Source organism: Suncus etruscus, chromosome 11 (assembly GCF_024139225.1).
Source record: "Suncus etruscus isolate mSunEtr1 chromosome 11, mSunEtr1.pri.cur, whole genome shotgun sequence".
In the NCBI taxonomy this organism is placed as follows: Eukaryota; Metazoa; Chordata; class Mammalia; order Eulipotyphla; family Soricidae; genus Suncus; species Suncus etruscus.
This window is the reverse complement of record NC_064858.1, coordinates 70,018,371-70,036,552: the sequence shown is the minus strand read 5'-3', so window position 1 is coordinate 70,036,552 and position 18,182 is coordinate 70,018,371. Positions and strand designations below refer to the sequence as shown.

General features: G+C 36.1%; 1 protein-coding gene across 1 annotated transcript in view; it reads right to left on the bottom strand.

Moving 5' to 3' along the window:
* Positions 1–18,182, bottom strand: part of PPP1R12A (protein phosphatase 1 regulatory subunit 12A) — a 125,128-nt gene that overhangs the window by 37,805 nt on the left and 69,141 nt on the right. The window contains exons 5-10 of the mRNA XM_049783366.1: positions 16,049–16,193; positions 11,107–11,181; positions 10,280–10,368; positions 9,987–10,144; positions 6,279–6,403; positions 219–434 (exon numbers count right to left, since the gene is read on the bottom strand). Of these exons, the coding sequence (XP_049639323.1) occupies positions 219–434; positions 6,279–6,403; positions 9,987–10,144; positions 10,280–10,368; positions 11,107–11,181; positions 16,049–16,193 (808 nt within the window). The remainder of the gene's footprint in view (positions 1–218; positions 435–6,278; positions 6,404–9,986; positions 10,145–10,279; positions 10,369–11,106; positions 11,182–16,048; positions 16,194–18,182) is intronic.

Below are 18,182 nucleotides of genomic sequence, written 5' to 3'. Positions count from 1 at the left end.
CAAAGGTGGTTGGTTTGAATCCCAGTGTCCCATATGGTCCCCCGTGCCTGCCAGGAGCTATTTCTGAGCATACAGCCAGGAGTAACCCCTGAGCACCGCTGGGTGTGACCCAAAACCAAAAAAAAAAAAAAAAAAAAAAAAACCAGAGTAGAAAACCTGTCTAATGTTGAGAAACAAATCTTAAAGTTTTTATAGAAACCAATTGCAAAATATATTACCTTTTCTTTATTATCCAAAGAGGAGGAAAGTCTGGGACTGGAAGCTGAACGCATAACACCTGTCATATCTTTTTCCTTCTGTGCCTCCTTAGATGCTGTGATTTCTGCCAGAGCCCCATAACTGCCAGTTTTTCTGAGGCCTGATCTCCAAGAAGCAGGGGATTCATCTTTTCTCTCTTCCTCTTTAGGAGAAATCTTTGTAGTGGAGGTTGGAAACTGTTATTTTGTTGTTTTTAAGAAAAAAAAAAAAGATAAGGTATTGTCCGTTAAGATGGAAACAACAAGCATACAAATAGTATGTCTAAAATTATAGTTAAAAATTACACGAGAAAACACTTTTTTTAAGTAGGTTAATAATGTCTTAGTGAAGATTGTAAAGATCTAAAACTGAAAAAATAGCGAACTATCTTTCCACAAGTTAGGTAAAAGAAAAAGACACTTCACACTATATAATCACACAGGAAGTTTTTGATACAAATATAGAGAAAGCCAATAGACACAAAGTAAGGCTTAAGATCATGCATCTTTGGGACCAAAATTCATATTAAATGTGTTATATTGTAACCTAGTAGAAATCTCTGCACATAGAAATGCCTCACCATAGACTGTTTCCCCGCATTGGGCACAAGAACAATGCCAGTTTTGCGCAAGCCCTGCCTCCATGATGCAGGATCTACTGAGTCCACCACAGGTATGAGAGGAGCAATGAAATCATACTAAAGCCAATTAAAATAAGACAGGTAAAGAGAGAAAGACTGAAAGCATGAAAACAGAAAAGGGAGTTAGAGGAAAAAAATATTAATTTTTTTAAAACTTCCTAATAAAGACCCAATAGTTGGGTAGTAATTCACCCTCTAAGTTACTTTTTTGAAACAAGATTAGTTTTAGGATGAAAATATGAAAAACTTTAATAAAGATACATCTGATGCAAAAGACACATAAGAGAGAGGATACAGTACATGAATGAACAAACTGCTGCATTTGAACTTGTTTTTACTCATTATAGACCATAGTGAAGAATTTGAATTTATTAGTTGAGAAAACTGCAGAACTTTAACTCATTAAAGTAATAACTGACATATTCTGACTATATCATCTAAATCAGTAATATGTTAAATACCATAAACTAATTTATTGTTTTTCCACCATTAAATATTTTTTTTGTTTTTGTTTTTTTGTTTTTTGGGCCACACCCGGTGGTGCTCAGGGGTTACTCCTGGCTGTCTGCTCAGAAATAGCTCCTGGCAGGCACGGGGTGGGGGTGGGGGGGCATATGGGACACCGGGATTCGAACCACCCACCTTTGGTCCTGGATCGGCTGTTGCAAGGCAAACGCCGCTGTGCTATCTCTCCGGGCCCACCATTAAATATTTTAACTAAAACCTTTTTTCTTCTTCTTGGGTCACATCCGGCAGTGTTCAGGGGTTACTACTGGTTCTGTACTCAGAAATAGCTCCTGACAAGCTTGGGTGACCATATGTGATGCTGGGAATAGAACTGGGGCCAGTCTCAGGTTAGCTGCGTGCAAGGCAAATACCCTAACTGCTGTGCTATCACTCTGATTAAAAACGACTTTTTTTTTTTTTGGTTTTTGGGTCACAGCTGACAGCACTCAGGGGTTACTCCTGTTTCTACGCTCAGAAATCGTTCCTGGCAAACTTGGGGGACCATATGGGATGCCAGGATTCGACCATCATCCTTCTGCATGGAAGGCAAACACACCTTACCTCCATGCTATCTCTCCGGCCCCTAAAAACCACTTTTGTGCCTTTATTCATTTTTAGGATTTTCCAAGTCATAAAAATGTCTATTATCTTTATAATATCAATCACCATAGTTAATCATATTTAAACACATATAATGAATATAGCAACTTGAGTACTTGCAAGCACAGGATATGGATATTATAAAAAGCTTTCTTTCATGTTTACTGCTAACATTTACAACAATTAGTTGGTTAATGGTGCTTGATAAAAGCAGCTAATGATCTTGAAACTTCACTGACAAAAATTTATAAAATATCTCTGGCACTTCCAGTAATTAATTCACATCGAAAGACATGATACAGACATACGCTATTTTACACTTCCCAGTTCCCAAAATGTATAATGAATTAACTAGAGCCAGAACAAAAATCACAAGGGGGATAGGGAGATATTTCAAACTTTTATAAGAGAAGCACAGTGACATCTATTGGGCACTGTAAAAACTACCATCTTTACTAGTGCTAAATTCTAAATTAAGAGCTTCACTAGGTTGTATTACTTATGTATAATAACAATTCAGTGAAATATATATTACAGTTGAGAAAACTGCAGTAATACCAATTTGAAAGACATTTGTTATATTCTACTCTGCCTGGCATGAATGCAGATTTCAGCAATTGCTTCTGTGTTTAAATGTTACTTTCTATTTTAAATGCTGTCTAAATAAACCTCTGAAATACTCACTGAAGCTCTTCTTTCCTTGTTTTTGGAGGGTGTGTTTGTGTTGGGAGATGTGTGAGGTGGGATGGGGGTGTCTGCCACACTCAGCAGGCTCAGAAGAGTAGGTACTGCTGGGATCAAACCAGGATTGGCCACATGTAAGGCAAGCACTCTAACCCCGGACCATCACTGGTGCTACTATTGATTTTTGTAAGGAGATTATCTTGACATTTCTCCTCCTCTGAACATTCCCATTCTTGTCTTTATTTTGTTGTTAGCAAAGTTTCTTGTCAGAGCCTTGGAGCACAAGCACTTCCACCAGTCTGCTCTCATTCTCACACATTCTCTTTCCACTGGGAATGGGATCTTTGAATCTTTTCTTCACACAGTCTAAATAATATTAACTAGAGAACTGGCGATGTCTTATCAGTGACAGAGTTCACACTCCCCACCTCCTAAAGCCCTGGAGTTCAATTCCTGTTTTCTAACTAACTAACTAACTAACAAACTAACGGGCATGTTTCTTGGCCAAGTTGTTCAAAGGATTGGAGCTTTGCAGGAACTTTTGCTGTTCTATAATTTCACTAGATACCGTATTTTCCGGCGTATAAGACGACCGCCTAATTTTGCAGTTAAAACATAAGTTTAGGCCTATATTCGCTGTATCAGACAGAACGTTCCTGTGCTGCAACTGTATGTACCACAGTGAGCCAATCACAACAAGCAAAGGTTCAAGAGTTATACTGTAAAAGACTTCCTCTCTGACTCTGGCCAATCTGAGCAGGCTTTTTACAGTGTAGATTCGGGTCCAGAACATTGTCTAATTTGCATGCATAAGAAACCTGCTTGGATTGATTGAGTTAACAAGGTGGTCTGAGCAGCCTTGCAGTGATTGGTGCAGGATCGAGTTGGAAAATTCATTTTGTGGCAACATTCAGACAATTTTCCTTTAGCGGCATATTGAAACATTTTTCGGGATATACTCGGCATATAAGATGACCGCCGATTTTCAGTTGACTTTTTTTTGTTTCAAAAGTCGTCTTATATGCTGGAAAATACGGTAATACATTTTAAAAGCTCAGGTAGAGTACTCACATATTAGAATTAAATAAAATGTTAAGGCAGCTCATAGTAACATCAGTTATGCCAATTGCCTTGTATGGGGCCAATCCCTGGCATCCCATATGGTTACTCCAGCATCATCAGGAATAATTGCTGAGTACAGAACCAGAAATAAGACCTGAGTGTCGCCAGGTGTGCCCCAAATTCCACCTCCCACCACTCAAAATATTTGGGATAGACTTCCAGAGAATTTCATTTTAAAACATGTATGTATTGATATAAACTTGGGTTATAACTGAATTCATGAAGCTCTCAATTCAAGAAAACAGAAGAAAACTCATTCATTTGACTACCTGATATTCATACAGCATGTCAATGAAACATATACATTTCTATCACTAAGAATTTACATTGATGCTTTGATGAAAAGTTTTAGAAATGTTACTAAATTTGTAGTTTATGATTTGAAAAGATTAGTCATTTTAGCAACTAAGAGTAAAACTCAACAATTAGAAAGACTGGCACATGTCAGAAACATTTTAAAGATTAAAACCTGGTCCCTCACAGCGGCGTTTGCCTTGCAAGCAGCCGATCCAGGACCAAAGGTGGTTGGTTTGAATCCCGGTGTCCCATATGGTCCCCCGTGCCTGCCAGGAGCTATTTCTGAGCAGACAGCCAGGAGTAACCCCTGAGCACCACCGGGTGTGGCCCAAAAAGCAAAAACAAAAACAAAACAAAACCTGGTCCCTGGGGCTGGAGAGATAGCGTGGAGGTAAGGCATTTGCCTTGCATGCAGGAGGGTGGTTCGAATCCGGCATCCCCTATTTTCCCCTGAGCCTCACAGGAGCGATTTCTGAACATAGAGCCAAGAGTAACTCCTGAGTGCTGCCAGGTGTGATCGAAAAACCAAAACCAAAAGAGCCCTGGTCCTCAAACCCATGCAATCCAAATAATGCCAGAAAAGCATAGGCAGAGACAAGAAGAATTAACACAGTATGTAATCCCTAAGTAGACTCTTGACTTGAAAACAAACATTGTGCTAGAAGGAAAATGGGTAAAAATCTTGGTATATAATGAGTATTTAATAGTAAAAATAGATAACATTCTATTAAATCTCCAATTCTGACAATTTTATCGTGGCAATGAAGAATGTTTTGTATTCTGGAGAACTATTCTCAAAGATAGTGTTAATCAACAACTGCCTTGAATCTTAAACTGATGGGACTAAAGTGATAAATAGCACAGCAGGTAGGTAGTTTGCCTTACATGTGGCTGACCAGGGTTTGATACCCAGCATCTCACATGGACCATCAAGCCTGCTAGTAGTAATTTCTGAGTGCTGCTGGGTATGGGCCCTCAAAGAAATCTTAAACTGTTAAATAATACTTATTAAAGGTAGCAAAGATTAGTGGAAAAGAGGCTTTTAAGTGGGGAACCATAAATAATGACAAACTCAACACTTAAATTTGACAGGGAGACAGTTAAATAAAGCACAAAATAAAGCACAAAAAAGTGAAAAGACAAATTTTGAAGCAGCAGGAAAAAGAGAAATCAGCACACTTGTAAAGTATGGTGAAAAGGAAGAAGCAGAAGGGAGAACAAAAGATTGTTAAGACAGAAGAATGAAGCAGAGGGCTAGTAGAATAATGAACACACTTGCCTGGAATTCCTCTCCCACCTAGCACATTCAAACGCAAACACTGTCTATGGTCCCAAGCACAGCCACACCTGAGCAGAGCCAAGAGGCTAGAATAATCTCTAAGTACAATTAGGTATTCCTCCCCCCAAAAAAGAAAGACTCAGGGGGCTGGAGAGACAGCAGAGCGGTAGGGTGTTTGCCTTGCATGCAGGCAACCCAGAAGATAGTGGTTCAATTCCTGGCATCCCATATGGTCCCGAGCCTGCCAAGGGCAATTTCTGAGCACAGAGCCAGAAGTAACCCCTGAGCTCCACTGAGTGTGACCCCTCCCCCCAAAAAATAAAGACTCAAAACTGGGGAGTACCTAGATGACTAGCCAATGCTCCCAGAGTTTCTTTATAACTCTAAAAGGAAAGATTACCTTACTTAAGTTCCTAACAACTAATAAGACACAGAGTCTAGAATAGATCTTATTTAATTCAGCTAACTTTAGGTACGCTCCTACTGCTATCCCACAGATATCTACATCCCTAATACTTAGCAATAAAATCTAGATTCTGGTTCTGTCACTGACTTGTGGTAGTTCCTTCTGTGTGTACCTTACACATGTATAAAACTAAAAGTGTACTCTTCAAGATAAAGAGTAAAAATGAATTTTCCAAAAGGTAAACAGAAATAAAATATCACTTTCATATGAAAAACTCAACCTATTTTTCTTATGAAAAGCATTAACAATGGTAAAAAAATACTTTGAAAAAAGATAATAAAATTCTAAGGGAGTATCAAAACTAAAAAACCTCATTCTAGAATTTCAGGTATTTCCAGATAAACTATAAAACTATAAAAATTTTGGAACTATTTCAATGTTTGAAACTGCATGGCACATCAATAGAATGCATGGGTGTTTAGCACACATGGTTTCTTTCAGCTTACCTTTTTAACAGGTGACGTAGGTGTTCCTTGGCCAGATGACATAGTAGGTGTTGTAATAGCTACAGGAGCTGCTTGTGTACTAGAAGTATTGGCATTAGTTACAGAAGCCAGGGGTTTTGTCTTATCTATTGAAAAAAAGAAAAAAAAAACCAATAAAGTCAAGATCCCATATGAACTGGTTTTAATGGCTAGGGAGAAAATGTATTTATATAGATTTTAGGTCACCTCATAAATGCTCAAAGCTTACTCTGTTCTTCAATTTTCTTTTAAAATACTTGATTTAGGGGTCTAGAGCAATAGTACAAAGGACATATTTGCCTTGCATACAGCCAATGAGTTTGATCCCTGGCATCCCATATGGTCATGCCAAAAGTAATTCCTAGAGCTGAATAATGCCAATTTCAAGTACCGTATATACTCAAATATAAGCTGAGTTTTGGGGGGCACTAAATCTGTGCTGGAAAAACCCAAACTCAGCTTATATTTGGATCATACAGGTTATTTGATTTGGTGTGTGTGCACCATAGGCTCCAGTAGTCTTCTGCCGTCTGCTGGAGGGGGTGGTGCTTCAGCTCAGTTCACAAATTGAGCTGAACTGAAGAGGTAGGCAGCTGAACTAAACTGGATGCCACTGAACTATTTAACTCACAATATTCTGTGCTTTGTATGAGACCAACAGCAGTGATGATGATATCTGCGACCTCAGTGATGATGACAATGTCTATGTTGATACCCTCATATCAGATATAGCTAAAGCTCTGTTTGGACAAACAGATGATGATTATGAGAAATCCAATTTTGAAGAATTTTAACCTTTGTGATTTAACTTGATTACCTCTTAAGCTGTGGTTTTCTGCATTTTATTTAAAGTTTTAAAGTTACTGTTGCTAGTTTACAGTTTTCCTTTAGCAACAAATATTGAAAACATTTAACCTACCGATTCCTCAATTACTGTAATTGTTTTGGGTATATATTTTTATTTTTGAAATTTACCAATGGCTGCTGCATTTTCCACCTTGGTTTATACTTTGAGTCACTAAACTTCCCCAGTTTTTAGGGTAAAATTGGGGGGGGGGGCTTATATTTGAGTCGGTTTATACTCAAGTATATACACTATGAGCAGTAAATATTTCTGAAAGCAAAGCCTATCTTTTTTGAAAACCCAAGCCTTTTATCTGAGTTCCTCATCTATCTAATCTATATCTTTTGTGGTCTTCCAAGTACTGCTATGACGTACCTGGTCATGCTTGATGGAAGCCTCATGCTACAGGGCCACATCAGAATATGCATCCTAATTTCTAATTTCCCTGCATCTAATTTAAATAGAGCACTAATATTTAAAAACATATTTTGGCTTTTTTTTGTGGGGGGAAGTTTGGGCGATACCCAGAGACACTCAGGGGTTACTCCTGGCTCTGCACCCAGAAATCACCACTGGCATGCACAGGAGACCACATGGGATGCTGGGAATCAAACCACCATGGTCCTGGGTCAGCCACGTGCAAGCCCTAAAACATTGTTCTATCTCTCCAGAACTTTAAAAACATGGTTTGATTGAAAAAAGAAAATCTAGCAAAAGTTATTTTATGGCAAATAGTTTCCCAAGAAAATAACTTTACACAAAGTAGAAAAAAAGGCATGGATTAGAAATTGTCAAATCCAACAGGGAAATATCTTACTCAAGCTTTCCAAATAAAGTATGATAAAGATATTCAAAGAGAGAGAGAAAAGGAACTAAATAGCTATTTATATAAATTAATTCTTGAGACAGTAAAATTTTCCTGGCATAACCACCACTAGCAACAGGAAGAACAAAATTATTAGCTCAATATTTGATAGGAACATTGAAAGTAGAATCAGTGAGAAACCAGAGTGCAATCAGCATGATTCAATTTCAAACAGAAAACACAATATAATTTCATGCCACATATGTTTTTTTTTTTTTTAAACATTTAAAATTTTTTTCAGCAAGGAATTTTAAACCAAAAGAGGTCAGGAGACTTCTAAGTGCCAAGTACTGCCTAAATCTGAATTAGTTGTTAGTGCCTAATATTGAAAAGAAGAATGAACAGAGAGTGGGGTTATTTTGTCAGGGTAAGACCTCAGAAATTTCTGAGTTATTTCTGGATTCTCAGTTTTTGATTTCTACTATATAAGCAGGAAAAGACTTAAAATACAAGTCAAAGATCTGGGAACTGCTGGTTTTTTTCTTTTTTCTTGCTTTTGGGTCATATCCAGCGCCATTCAGGGGTTACTCCTGGCTCTGTGCTCAGAAATCGCTCCTGGCAGGCTCAGGGGGATCATATGAGATGCCGAATATTGAACTGGGTTGTCTGGGGTTGGCCACATGCAAAGCAAACACCCTATCTTTGTATAATTGTTCTGGCCCCTGCTAGTAGCTTTTTATGTAAATGCACCGATATTCTCATTTGTAATGATAAACTTTACCACAATGGTAGTAAGAAATATCAGAGGAGCCAGAGAGATAGCACAGCAGTAGAGCGTTTGCCTTATACAACCAATCCAGGACTGATGGTGGTTCAAATCCTGACATTCCATATGGTCCACCGTGCCTGAAAGGAGGGATTTCTGAGCACAGAGCCAGGAGTAACCCCTGAGCGCAGAACAAAACAAAATATTATAGAGAAATGAGCTTTACAAACTTATAAAAGTATTTGATTTAATCTAAATTATATTTCACTATCATTTCATCTTGTAGCTTTTGTAAAATAATAGTAATGACACATATATAATTGTGTTTAAATTAAGCAAGCATACAGATCATAAAATTGTAGTCTTTATATACCATCATATAAAAGCTATATAACTATATACTATATAAAAGTTAACACTACAAAGCAGTAACTGATATATAACATTCTTAAAAAGCAAGTATGATGGTTTTACAGAGAAATTGGTGATTAGAGAAGTTATATACAGCTGAATACAATAGTCTGCATTCAATGCATGCAATGTGCATGCTGACTTTCTTAAATTTTCTGTTTACAATTACAAATATTTTAGCTGGTGTGGTATACAAAAAAACTATAATATTCAATTAGACTGCTGGTATAATTTTCCCTTTTTCTCATGTAACTGTCTTATTAAAAGATATGCTATCTGGGCCCGGAGAGATAGCACAGCGGTGTTTGCCTTGCAAGCAGCCGATCCAGGACCAAAGGTGGTTGGTTCGAATCCCGGTGTCCCATATGGTCCCCCGTGCCTGCCAGGAGCTATTTCTGAGCAGACAGCCAGGAGTAACCCCTGAGCATCGCCGGGTGTGGCCCAAAAACCAAAAAAAAAAAAAAAAAAAGATATGCTATCTAATCCAGCCAGCAATAAAATGAAAATAAATAAAAAAATGTAAATTCTTTATTAAAATTTAGTCATTGAAAGACAATTTCCAGGGCCGGAGTGATAGCACAGTAGTAAGGTGTTTGCCTTGCACATGGCCTACACAGGATGGACCCGTGGTTAGAAGCTAGGCATCCCATACTGTCCCCTTAGCCTGCCAGGAACAACTTCTGATCAAAGAGCCAGGAGTAATCCAAGCGCCGCCAGCTGTGACACCCCACTCCCACCCCCCAAAAAAAATCCAACAAAAAGACAATTTTCTAATTTGGCAAGCATATCAGTCATGTTTTGAAATAACATCTTGATCTCACTTCATTTTGCATCAGTTCAATAAAAACTGTTTCAAATGCTTACCCGTTTCAGCTTCTGATTCTGAGTCTTCCTCCTCATCTTCCTCACTAGAGCAGCTAGATTCATCTTTTTTTCCTTCCTCTTCATCATCAACCTTTTCTTGTTCCAGAGATTCAATACGAGATGCATTTTTCTCTGGCTCAATAATTAAAGTCTCTTTGCTGTGAAATGAAAATGGCCTTGAAATGAGTACAAATAATGAGGTCACAAAACATTAATTTTTCTTTGTCCAAAATCTACCAATCATGCCAACTCATTCTTAACAGTAACAAGCATAACCTGAATCTTCTACTTACTTTTTAAAAGTTTTCTGGGACTGATTATTGTCCACATTGGCTGTTGATTCAATTAGTGGTGATTTCTTCTCCCGCTTTTCAGTATGGAGCTTCAAAAAGTGAAATACAAGGAAATAACAAACATTACTAAAATAGCAAGTAAAAAGTTTTTAAAACTTTAAATAAAATTTAATGCCTGATAAGGTATTAAATAAGAGGACTAGCTAGACCAAATGAAAGATTCATGTAGGGTTAGGCTGAATTCAGATTGGTCTATTACAACTCTGTGTAGGGGGAAAATAAATCATTTGGGGCTAGAGAAAGAGAACAGCAGGTATGGGATTACCCTTGAAAGCAGCAGATTCAAGTTTGATCCCTGGCATCCCACCTGGTCGGTACTCTGATCACAGCCAGGATCAATTCCTGATGAATCACTGCTGAATTGCTCAGTGTGGCCAAAAAATCTCCCCCCATCTCTGGAAATTTACTTTTTTTTTTTTTTTTTAAAAACTTAGTGTGCCCCAATTACTGCTCACTTTGGGAAACTCATCAAAAAATGGCTATTAGAAATTTCAGTCACAGTGCACATGCTCTGAACAGATTCACTTAGGAAATACAAAAACATCATCGTCTTGAGAATATACATCAGAGAAGTACTTGTTTAATGAAGCAGACGTTAAAGAAGTGGGGATAAAAACAAATATCAATACCACTACTACCATCTCTTTAAACATACCGTTAGCTGCGTTACTAAGTGACTAGCAAAATGATAAAACATTCAAAGAGTACTTTTTTAATTTGAAATTCAAGGCTATATTCAATAATACACCTAATTCTTAGCAACATACCAGATTCTGTTTCTTTTGCAACTCCTCTAAGTATCCTAAAATGTCTTCATCGGCTACATCAAAGGCTGTCTGGCCCTAGGAAAGAAACAAGGGGGTCAGGGTAAAAAGTCAATAAATTCTCAAGTGATTCTTGGAGATTCTATATGCTTGCCAAGAATTTAGATGTCAGATACTATTTGACGGCAGTCACAAAACATAGGACACATAACTCCAAAAAAAGTCAGAATTGCTTTGAAAAGCGACTAAAAGAGTTCCCTGGAATTCTTGATTATAGCTTTTATTGAGAAACAAATCAACCATTTTAAGTATAGAAGTAAGTGGTTTTTCACTTATTTACTGAGTTTACAACTACCAACCTTTAGAATATTTCCATCTTCCTCCAAATAAATGACATCCGATTAGCATATTTTTCCTATGCACACCAGACCTTGTGAGCCCAAATCTGCTTTCTGTCATTAAAGAGCTTCCTCTGATAGAATGGAACAAGTTTCAAAAAAATAGAAACACAAGGTATGTTACAGCTCTGCTCACTTTGCATGTGTTCAAGGATCATCCGTATTGTAAAATGCAGCATTAACAGGATGCTAGATTTTGACAATCTGATATATCACATTTTACTAATCTATTAATTAGCTGTTGGACTTCTGATACTGCTCTAACCATTGACATGCAAGAGGTGGTATAGATAACTGTTCTTGGGGATATTAGCTACAAAATAAATTACTAAATCAATCTATATCCATGCTTAAACTTCAGAAACTTTTCTGATACCTCCATAAAAATTAATTCTTAGTAGGGTGTAACAAATATTACTAAATTGATTAAAACTCAGGAAAGATTTAATATTACAGATGAATATTTACCGATGTTTTTATCCACTCAAAGAAAATTTCAAAAGGCTATTGACAAACATAGTAAATGGTTTCTTCTTGCTTGAATTACTCCTTTTAACAACCCTCCTGACACCAGAAAATTTAAATTTCTCTCTCTCTCTTTTTTTTTTTTTTTTTGGTTTTTGGGCCACAATTGGTGATGCTCAGGGGTTGCTCCTGGCTTGGGAGACCATATGGGATGCCGGGGGATCAAACTGTGGTCAGTCCTAGGCTAGCACATGCAAGGCAGATGCCTAACCACTTGTGCCACTGTTCCAGCCCCTACATTTCATACTGGTAGATAAGTTTCTTCTAAAATTATACAAATAATTCTAATTAAGGGTAAAATTACAATCTTCAATTCTACTCTCACAGGATGTTAACATATACATGAAACAAAACTAATTCTCAACATTATAAAATGAGCCATGAACTACTTGATACCTGAGATAGTAAAGATACAGATATATTTAAGATATAACACTGACGGCAGTCACAAAACATATAAATATAAAATGCTGCTTTAACAGAGAGAATATATATTTAAAATTTACAACATTTGGGATATAAAAATTTTATAACACTTCAAAATTTTATATTTTCCCTTTCCTTAGAACGCCCTTCAACAGGAATTCAATATGCAATCTGCTCTTTGTCTTAGATCAAAAGAAATGTTTTAGGTTTAATACATCTTTTCCTTGATTTTAGCTTGAATACTAAAGGCTAAGAATCAAATTCCTAAAAAAGTAAATGGTTTTAAAAAAAGAAGCCTCAAATTTGAAAGTGCCCTTTATATTAGCAATATAAATTACTATCAATTAAGATTAGGAGTATATGACAGGATCAGTTTTTCTATATCATATTTACTTTCACATTAAGTCCTACACTGTTATACAACCTTTATTGTTATGTTCAAGATCAAATGATTATGTGGAAATAACACACTTTAGAGTATTCTTTAAAGCACTTACCAGCCTTTCACATGAATGAAATATTATACACTTGGAAAATGCTTTTGAATTAGAACTAAATTTAGATATAGTTAAATGTTCTTTCTTTCTTTTTTTTTTTTTTTTGTGTGTGTGTTTTTTCGGTCACACCTGGCAGTGCTCAGGGGTTATTCCTGGCTCCAGGCTCAGAAATTGCTCCTGGCAGGCACGGGGACCATATGGGATACCGGGATTCGAACCGATGACCTCCTGCATGAAAGGCAAATGCCTTACCTCCATGCTACTATCTCTCCGGCCCAGTTAAATGTTCTTAATTATAATTAAAGCATAGATATAATGAGGCTATTTGGTAAACCAAGAGAATTATCTTTATAGGAATAAAAAAAATAGAATCACTTTACAAACCTTTTCATTTTCTCCCTTAATAAATGATCAGCTGGTAGAAAATAAAAGCTAGACTAAAATGTTGACTAAAAATAAGAGGTAAAAAAAATATATAGATTTCAAAAAAGAGCACCTATCAATCAAACTTAGTAATTGTAAGCTTGCCCTTTAAACAATTTACAGAACATAAATATATAAATATGTATAAATATAGAAATATATTTAATAAATATATTATATAAATTATAAATATATTACTTGATTCTTAAACAATACAGTGCATATAAGTAGGAACATAAAGAGGATATACTATGCAGAGACATTTGAAATCAAAATTCTATCAATCAAGTGAAAGAGCTGGGGCCGGTGAGGTGGCGCTAGAGGTAAGGTGTCTGCCTTGCAAGCGCTAGCCAAGGAAGGACCGCTGTTCGATCCGGTTCGATCCCCTGGCGTCCTATATGGTCCCCCCAAGCCATGGGCAATTTCTGAGCACTTAGCCAGGAGTAACCCCTGAGCATCAAATGGGTGAAGCCCGAAAAACCAAAAATAAATAAATAACTAAATAACTAAATAAATAAATAAATAGCTTAAAACACTGCTTAAAAAGTCTGAGGTTCAGTGCTGGAGAGGTGGTTCAAGTGGCAAGGCATCTGCCTTGCCTGCGCTAGCCTAGGAAGGGCCTCGGTTAGATCCCCCAGCGTCTTATATGATTCCCCAAGCCAGGAGCAATTTCTGAGCGCATAGCCAGGAGTAACCCTTGAGCATCACCAGTGTGGCCCAAAAAGCAAAAATACAAAAACTCTGAGGCTCAGTCTAAGTGACAAGACTAAGGGCTAAGCCACTGTTTATGTATTTCTTCACAGTCTATTTTTCCTTTCCTCACTTATTCTAAATGAACTACTTTAACATATTTGATTTCTTCATCTTCACAATGATCAGTGCTGTAGTCACGATAATACTATGACTGCCACTATACAGATGAGGAAGTCTAGGCTCGGTAATACAGGTCTGAACATGTAACAAAATCCAGTTCCACTGTGCAATTATCTTTTATCTTTCTTTATGTAAGAATAAACTCAGACAGAATAAAGAATAAAATTCCTGTGCCCAATAATAACATTAGCAGACTATTATTTAAATCTATAAAGATAACTAAAATGTTCTCATCACTCAAGGCAAAGTATATTAAGAGAATATTTCTAACTAGAAAAGATCTTATTTTGAAAGGGCAAATATTTGATTACAATTTAGAAAACCAGTTATTTTAAATTAAGAAAACAAATGAAAATTCTTTGTATTTAAATTCTATCAAATAATTTATAATAAAATGATAGTGTGTTATAATTAGCCAGTAAATTACATAAACTAAACAATGATCTATAAATATTTTTAGCATATATCCCCAGTTTTGTTTTCTGAATGCTATGGTACATTTTCTGTATTATCCAATTCCCCCAAAATAATTTTTATTTAATCTAAACCCTAAAAATATATTAAGTATTTTGCCTTGATATCATTCAGAAAAATTTAGTAAGAACCTTTTATCAGTAATGTATCAAATCACAAGGTAAATTCCTATGCACAAGCATATTTAACTAACATAATATGCCTTGCATATGATGACCTGGAAGTCCAATGTTCAGACTCCCCCAGTGATTCCCCAAAAAGTTCTCTTCTAATGCCTTATCTGGAGAACTGTTTCACAGTATGAGCCCATTATCAGCACAGTACGGAAAGAAAAAGCACTTTTCTATGGCCAATTCCTGGATATATAGTATCATTTCTCTCTTCGTTTAGCAGTTTAAAATTGTAGTTACTAGAGAAACTATACCAGTAACAGCATAAATGGACACAATTATATTATATTAGATGGTCCCATTCAAATTAAGATGAGATAATTTAGGAACCACTGTTAAGTAACATCCCCTATAAAATGAATAAAAATGGAATTCAAGGGGGTACTTAATTGTAAAGAGGAGACATATTTTGAAGCGTTGCAACAGAAATGGCTTCTTATCATCTACATGGAGTGGACTGTAACTAGTACCAAAACAAATGACATTGATAACTAATCTGATGATACTCACCAGGTACCAGAAGGAAAAATTCTAATCTGGTAAGAAATAAAATATACTGAATCTATTCATAATATGTGAAAAACATTTCTGCGACACTTGCACCTTCTTTCTTTCTCCCTAATTGGGTACTAGTAAATCATTTGCCTCACTTAACTTTTCTCATCTGAAAAACTAGATAAAATATTGAAACAAGTTGATTTTATCTGACTTAAAACATTACTTTTCTCATCAGCCATCTTACCTAAACCACTATACAAGCTACTAAGAGTAACTCTAGAGAATTAGAAATACACTTTCATACATGTTTCAAATCTTAAGTGCAATGCAGAGTTCTTGATGAATCAAAACAAATACAATAAGTACAATGATGCAGTTTCAAAAAGATAATTTCTAAATATTTAAATTATTACCATAAAACAGAATTTTCAATTTCCCAAGAACATAAATTGCAGAAATACTCAAAATGACTAGATGCATAATCAAAGGATTATTTAAAGAATAATAATCCTTCTATAAGGCCAAATAAATTTGAGCTATGTAAAAAACTGCTTAAAATCAATTGACCACATTAACACAATATCATTTATATTTGTTGACAGTAAAGATACATTATATTTTTAAAAGATAAATTACTAAAATATAATTTTTAAAAACCTACCACTTTGTTGACCATATCCATATCACAAAGATTATCCACTAAAATTCGACAGGCTTCTTCTTTACCCCAATGAGCTGCAGCATGAAGAGGTGTCCAGCCATCATAGTCTTTAATATTAACATCATAACCTGCCTGTATTAAAAGTCTAAAGAAATTATCATGGATTAATGATTTTGATCTCATAATTAGTAGACACAGTAGCTTTTATACCATGCAAGTTAAAATTTTGCAGTATGCTTTATTTCTTAGTTCAAATTGCTCTTTCCCTCAATAAATAAATTGGGGGAAAAGACAGACAAAAACTCCACCCCCACACACAAAGAGTGGTGAGTGCAGTTAGAGAAATAACTACACTTAGAACTGTCATGACAATGGTAGTGAGTGAGAGAAATAGAATGCCTGTCTCCAACACAGGCAGGGGGTGAGGAGGTGGTAGATGGGGGGCATTGGTGGTGGGAAGATTGCAGTGATGAAGGTGAGATGTTCATTTTTTTAATAACTAAAACCCAACTACAAACATGTTTATACGCATGGTACCTAAAGATATTATTTTTAAAAATGCTCAATGATGTTAAACAGACTAATTTTGGGAGAGCTTTGTTACTCGATAAAGCTTTATCAATGAAGCTTTATTGAGTGATAAAGCTCAAAAGAAAAAGAAAAAAGAAAAAAGAAAAACACACACAGACAAAAAGGATCTTGAGTTACTGTCACAATGCATTCCAGCTATAATTCCCAATGATTTTAAAGTCATATGGTTTCATGTGAGATTAATTCCTGTTAATGTGTCCTGCAATAAAAAATTTCACACCAAAGCCTATACATTTTGAGCGTCAGATTAAAAAAGAACCTTTCAGATTATATTTATGTTAAATAGACTTACTGCAGGGAATGTCTGCAGGTATCCTTATGAAATAGCACATTAGGTTAAATGTATTCTACAAGTATTTTGGAATGAAACAAGCTTAACAGTGTTTTTGTTATCCTGCAGCTCAGAAGCTCAGGAACTGGTTTGTGAAATTTTTGAGTCTATGATGCAGCATGGAAATTTTTTACAAAACAATCTGTTAGGAACAAAATCAAGCAAAACATACATGTTCATAGGTTGAGGCTACTTTTCTGCAGCAATAAAAAAGCAGATACTTTAAACATCAACAAAGCTGGAAAACTTTTAATACAACACTTTAATACAATGCAGAATTGCATAAATGATGTTAGCATGCCCTTCTAACTCTATGTTGAGACCACTCTTTATTTAAATATTGAAATCAGAGAGCAAAAATTGGGTCTATAAACTGCATATAGCACAACTCCACACACAAAGCTCATGAAATCTGGTTGACTTACTTTCCAAGATGTTGAGCTTGAGAAGGGCTTCCTTTACCTACAGGAGGTGGTAGTAATAACTAACATATAACCCTTTATTGATTTTTATTTCAAAAACTAATCCCTTACACCTGAACAAAGTATTTTAATCTTTGTTACATAACCACTTGTATACAAACTTGCTAAAAAACAAAAATCTTCAGTTCTACAGATTTCTATGGGCTTTGTCAATCTGTATTTAGTAAATCCCTCTCATCATTTTTACTTCATTTTCACCTATCTGCAGATGAGCACTGAAAAAAAAAACCACAGATTGATTACTAGCCCCTTAGTTTAGACAGTCTGTCTTACAAAAAGAATGGTTTGGGTCATTCAGAATTCGATTCCCAGCATCCCACATGGTCCCTCGAGCCTGTCAGAAGCAAATTTTGAGTGCAGTCAGGAGTAACCCAAGAGCGCTACAGGGTGTGGCCCAGAAACCAAAACAATCAAACAAACAAACAAGAAGGGTAACAAGAGGTGTCACCATGTATGCTGAGAATGATGCTGGCAGCTCTGCTGTCTGTGATCCCTGGTACTACAGTGATTTTGATTTGCATCAGGAAGGGGTGTGATTCCCAGTGAGCATCACAACTATGAACTTTGGTGAGTGTCTATGACCAGAAAGGGTGATCTCTGACAATTTCATGTGTGAGAGCTGCAGCAATCCCTGATGAGTGCTATACTAATGTCCCATAATTAGTTTGTAACCCCACAGGTGCACATTAGTGTAATCACTGTAATTTTAGAAACAGCAAAATTCTGGTAG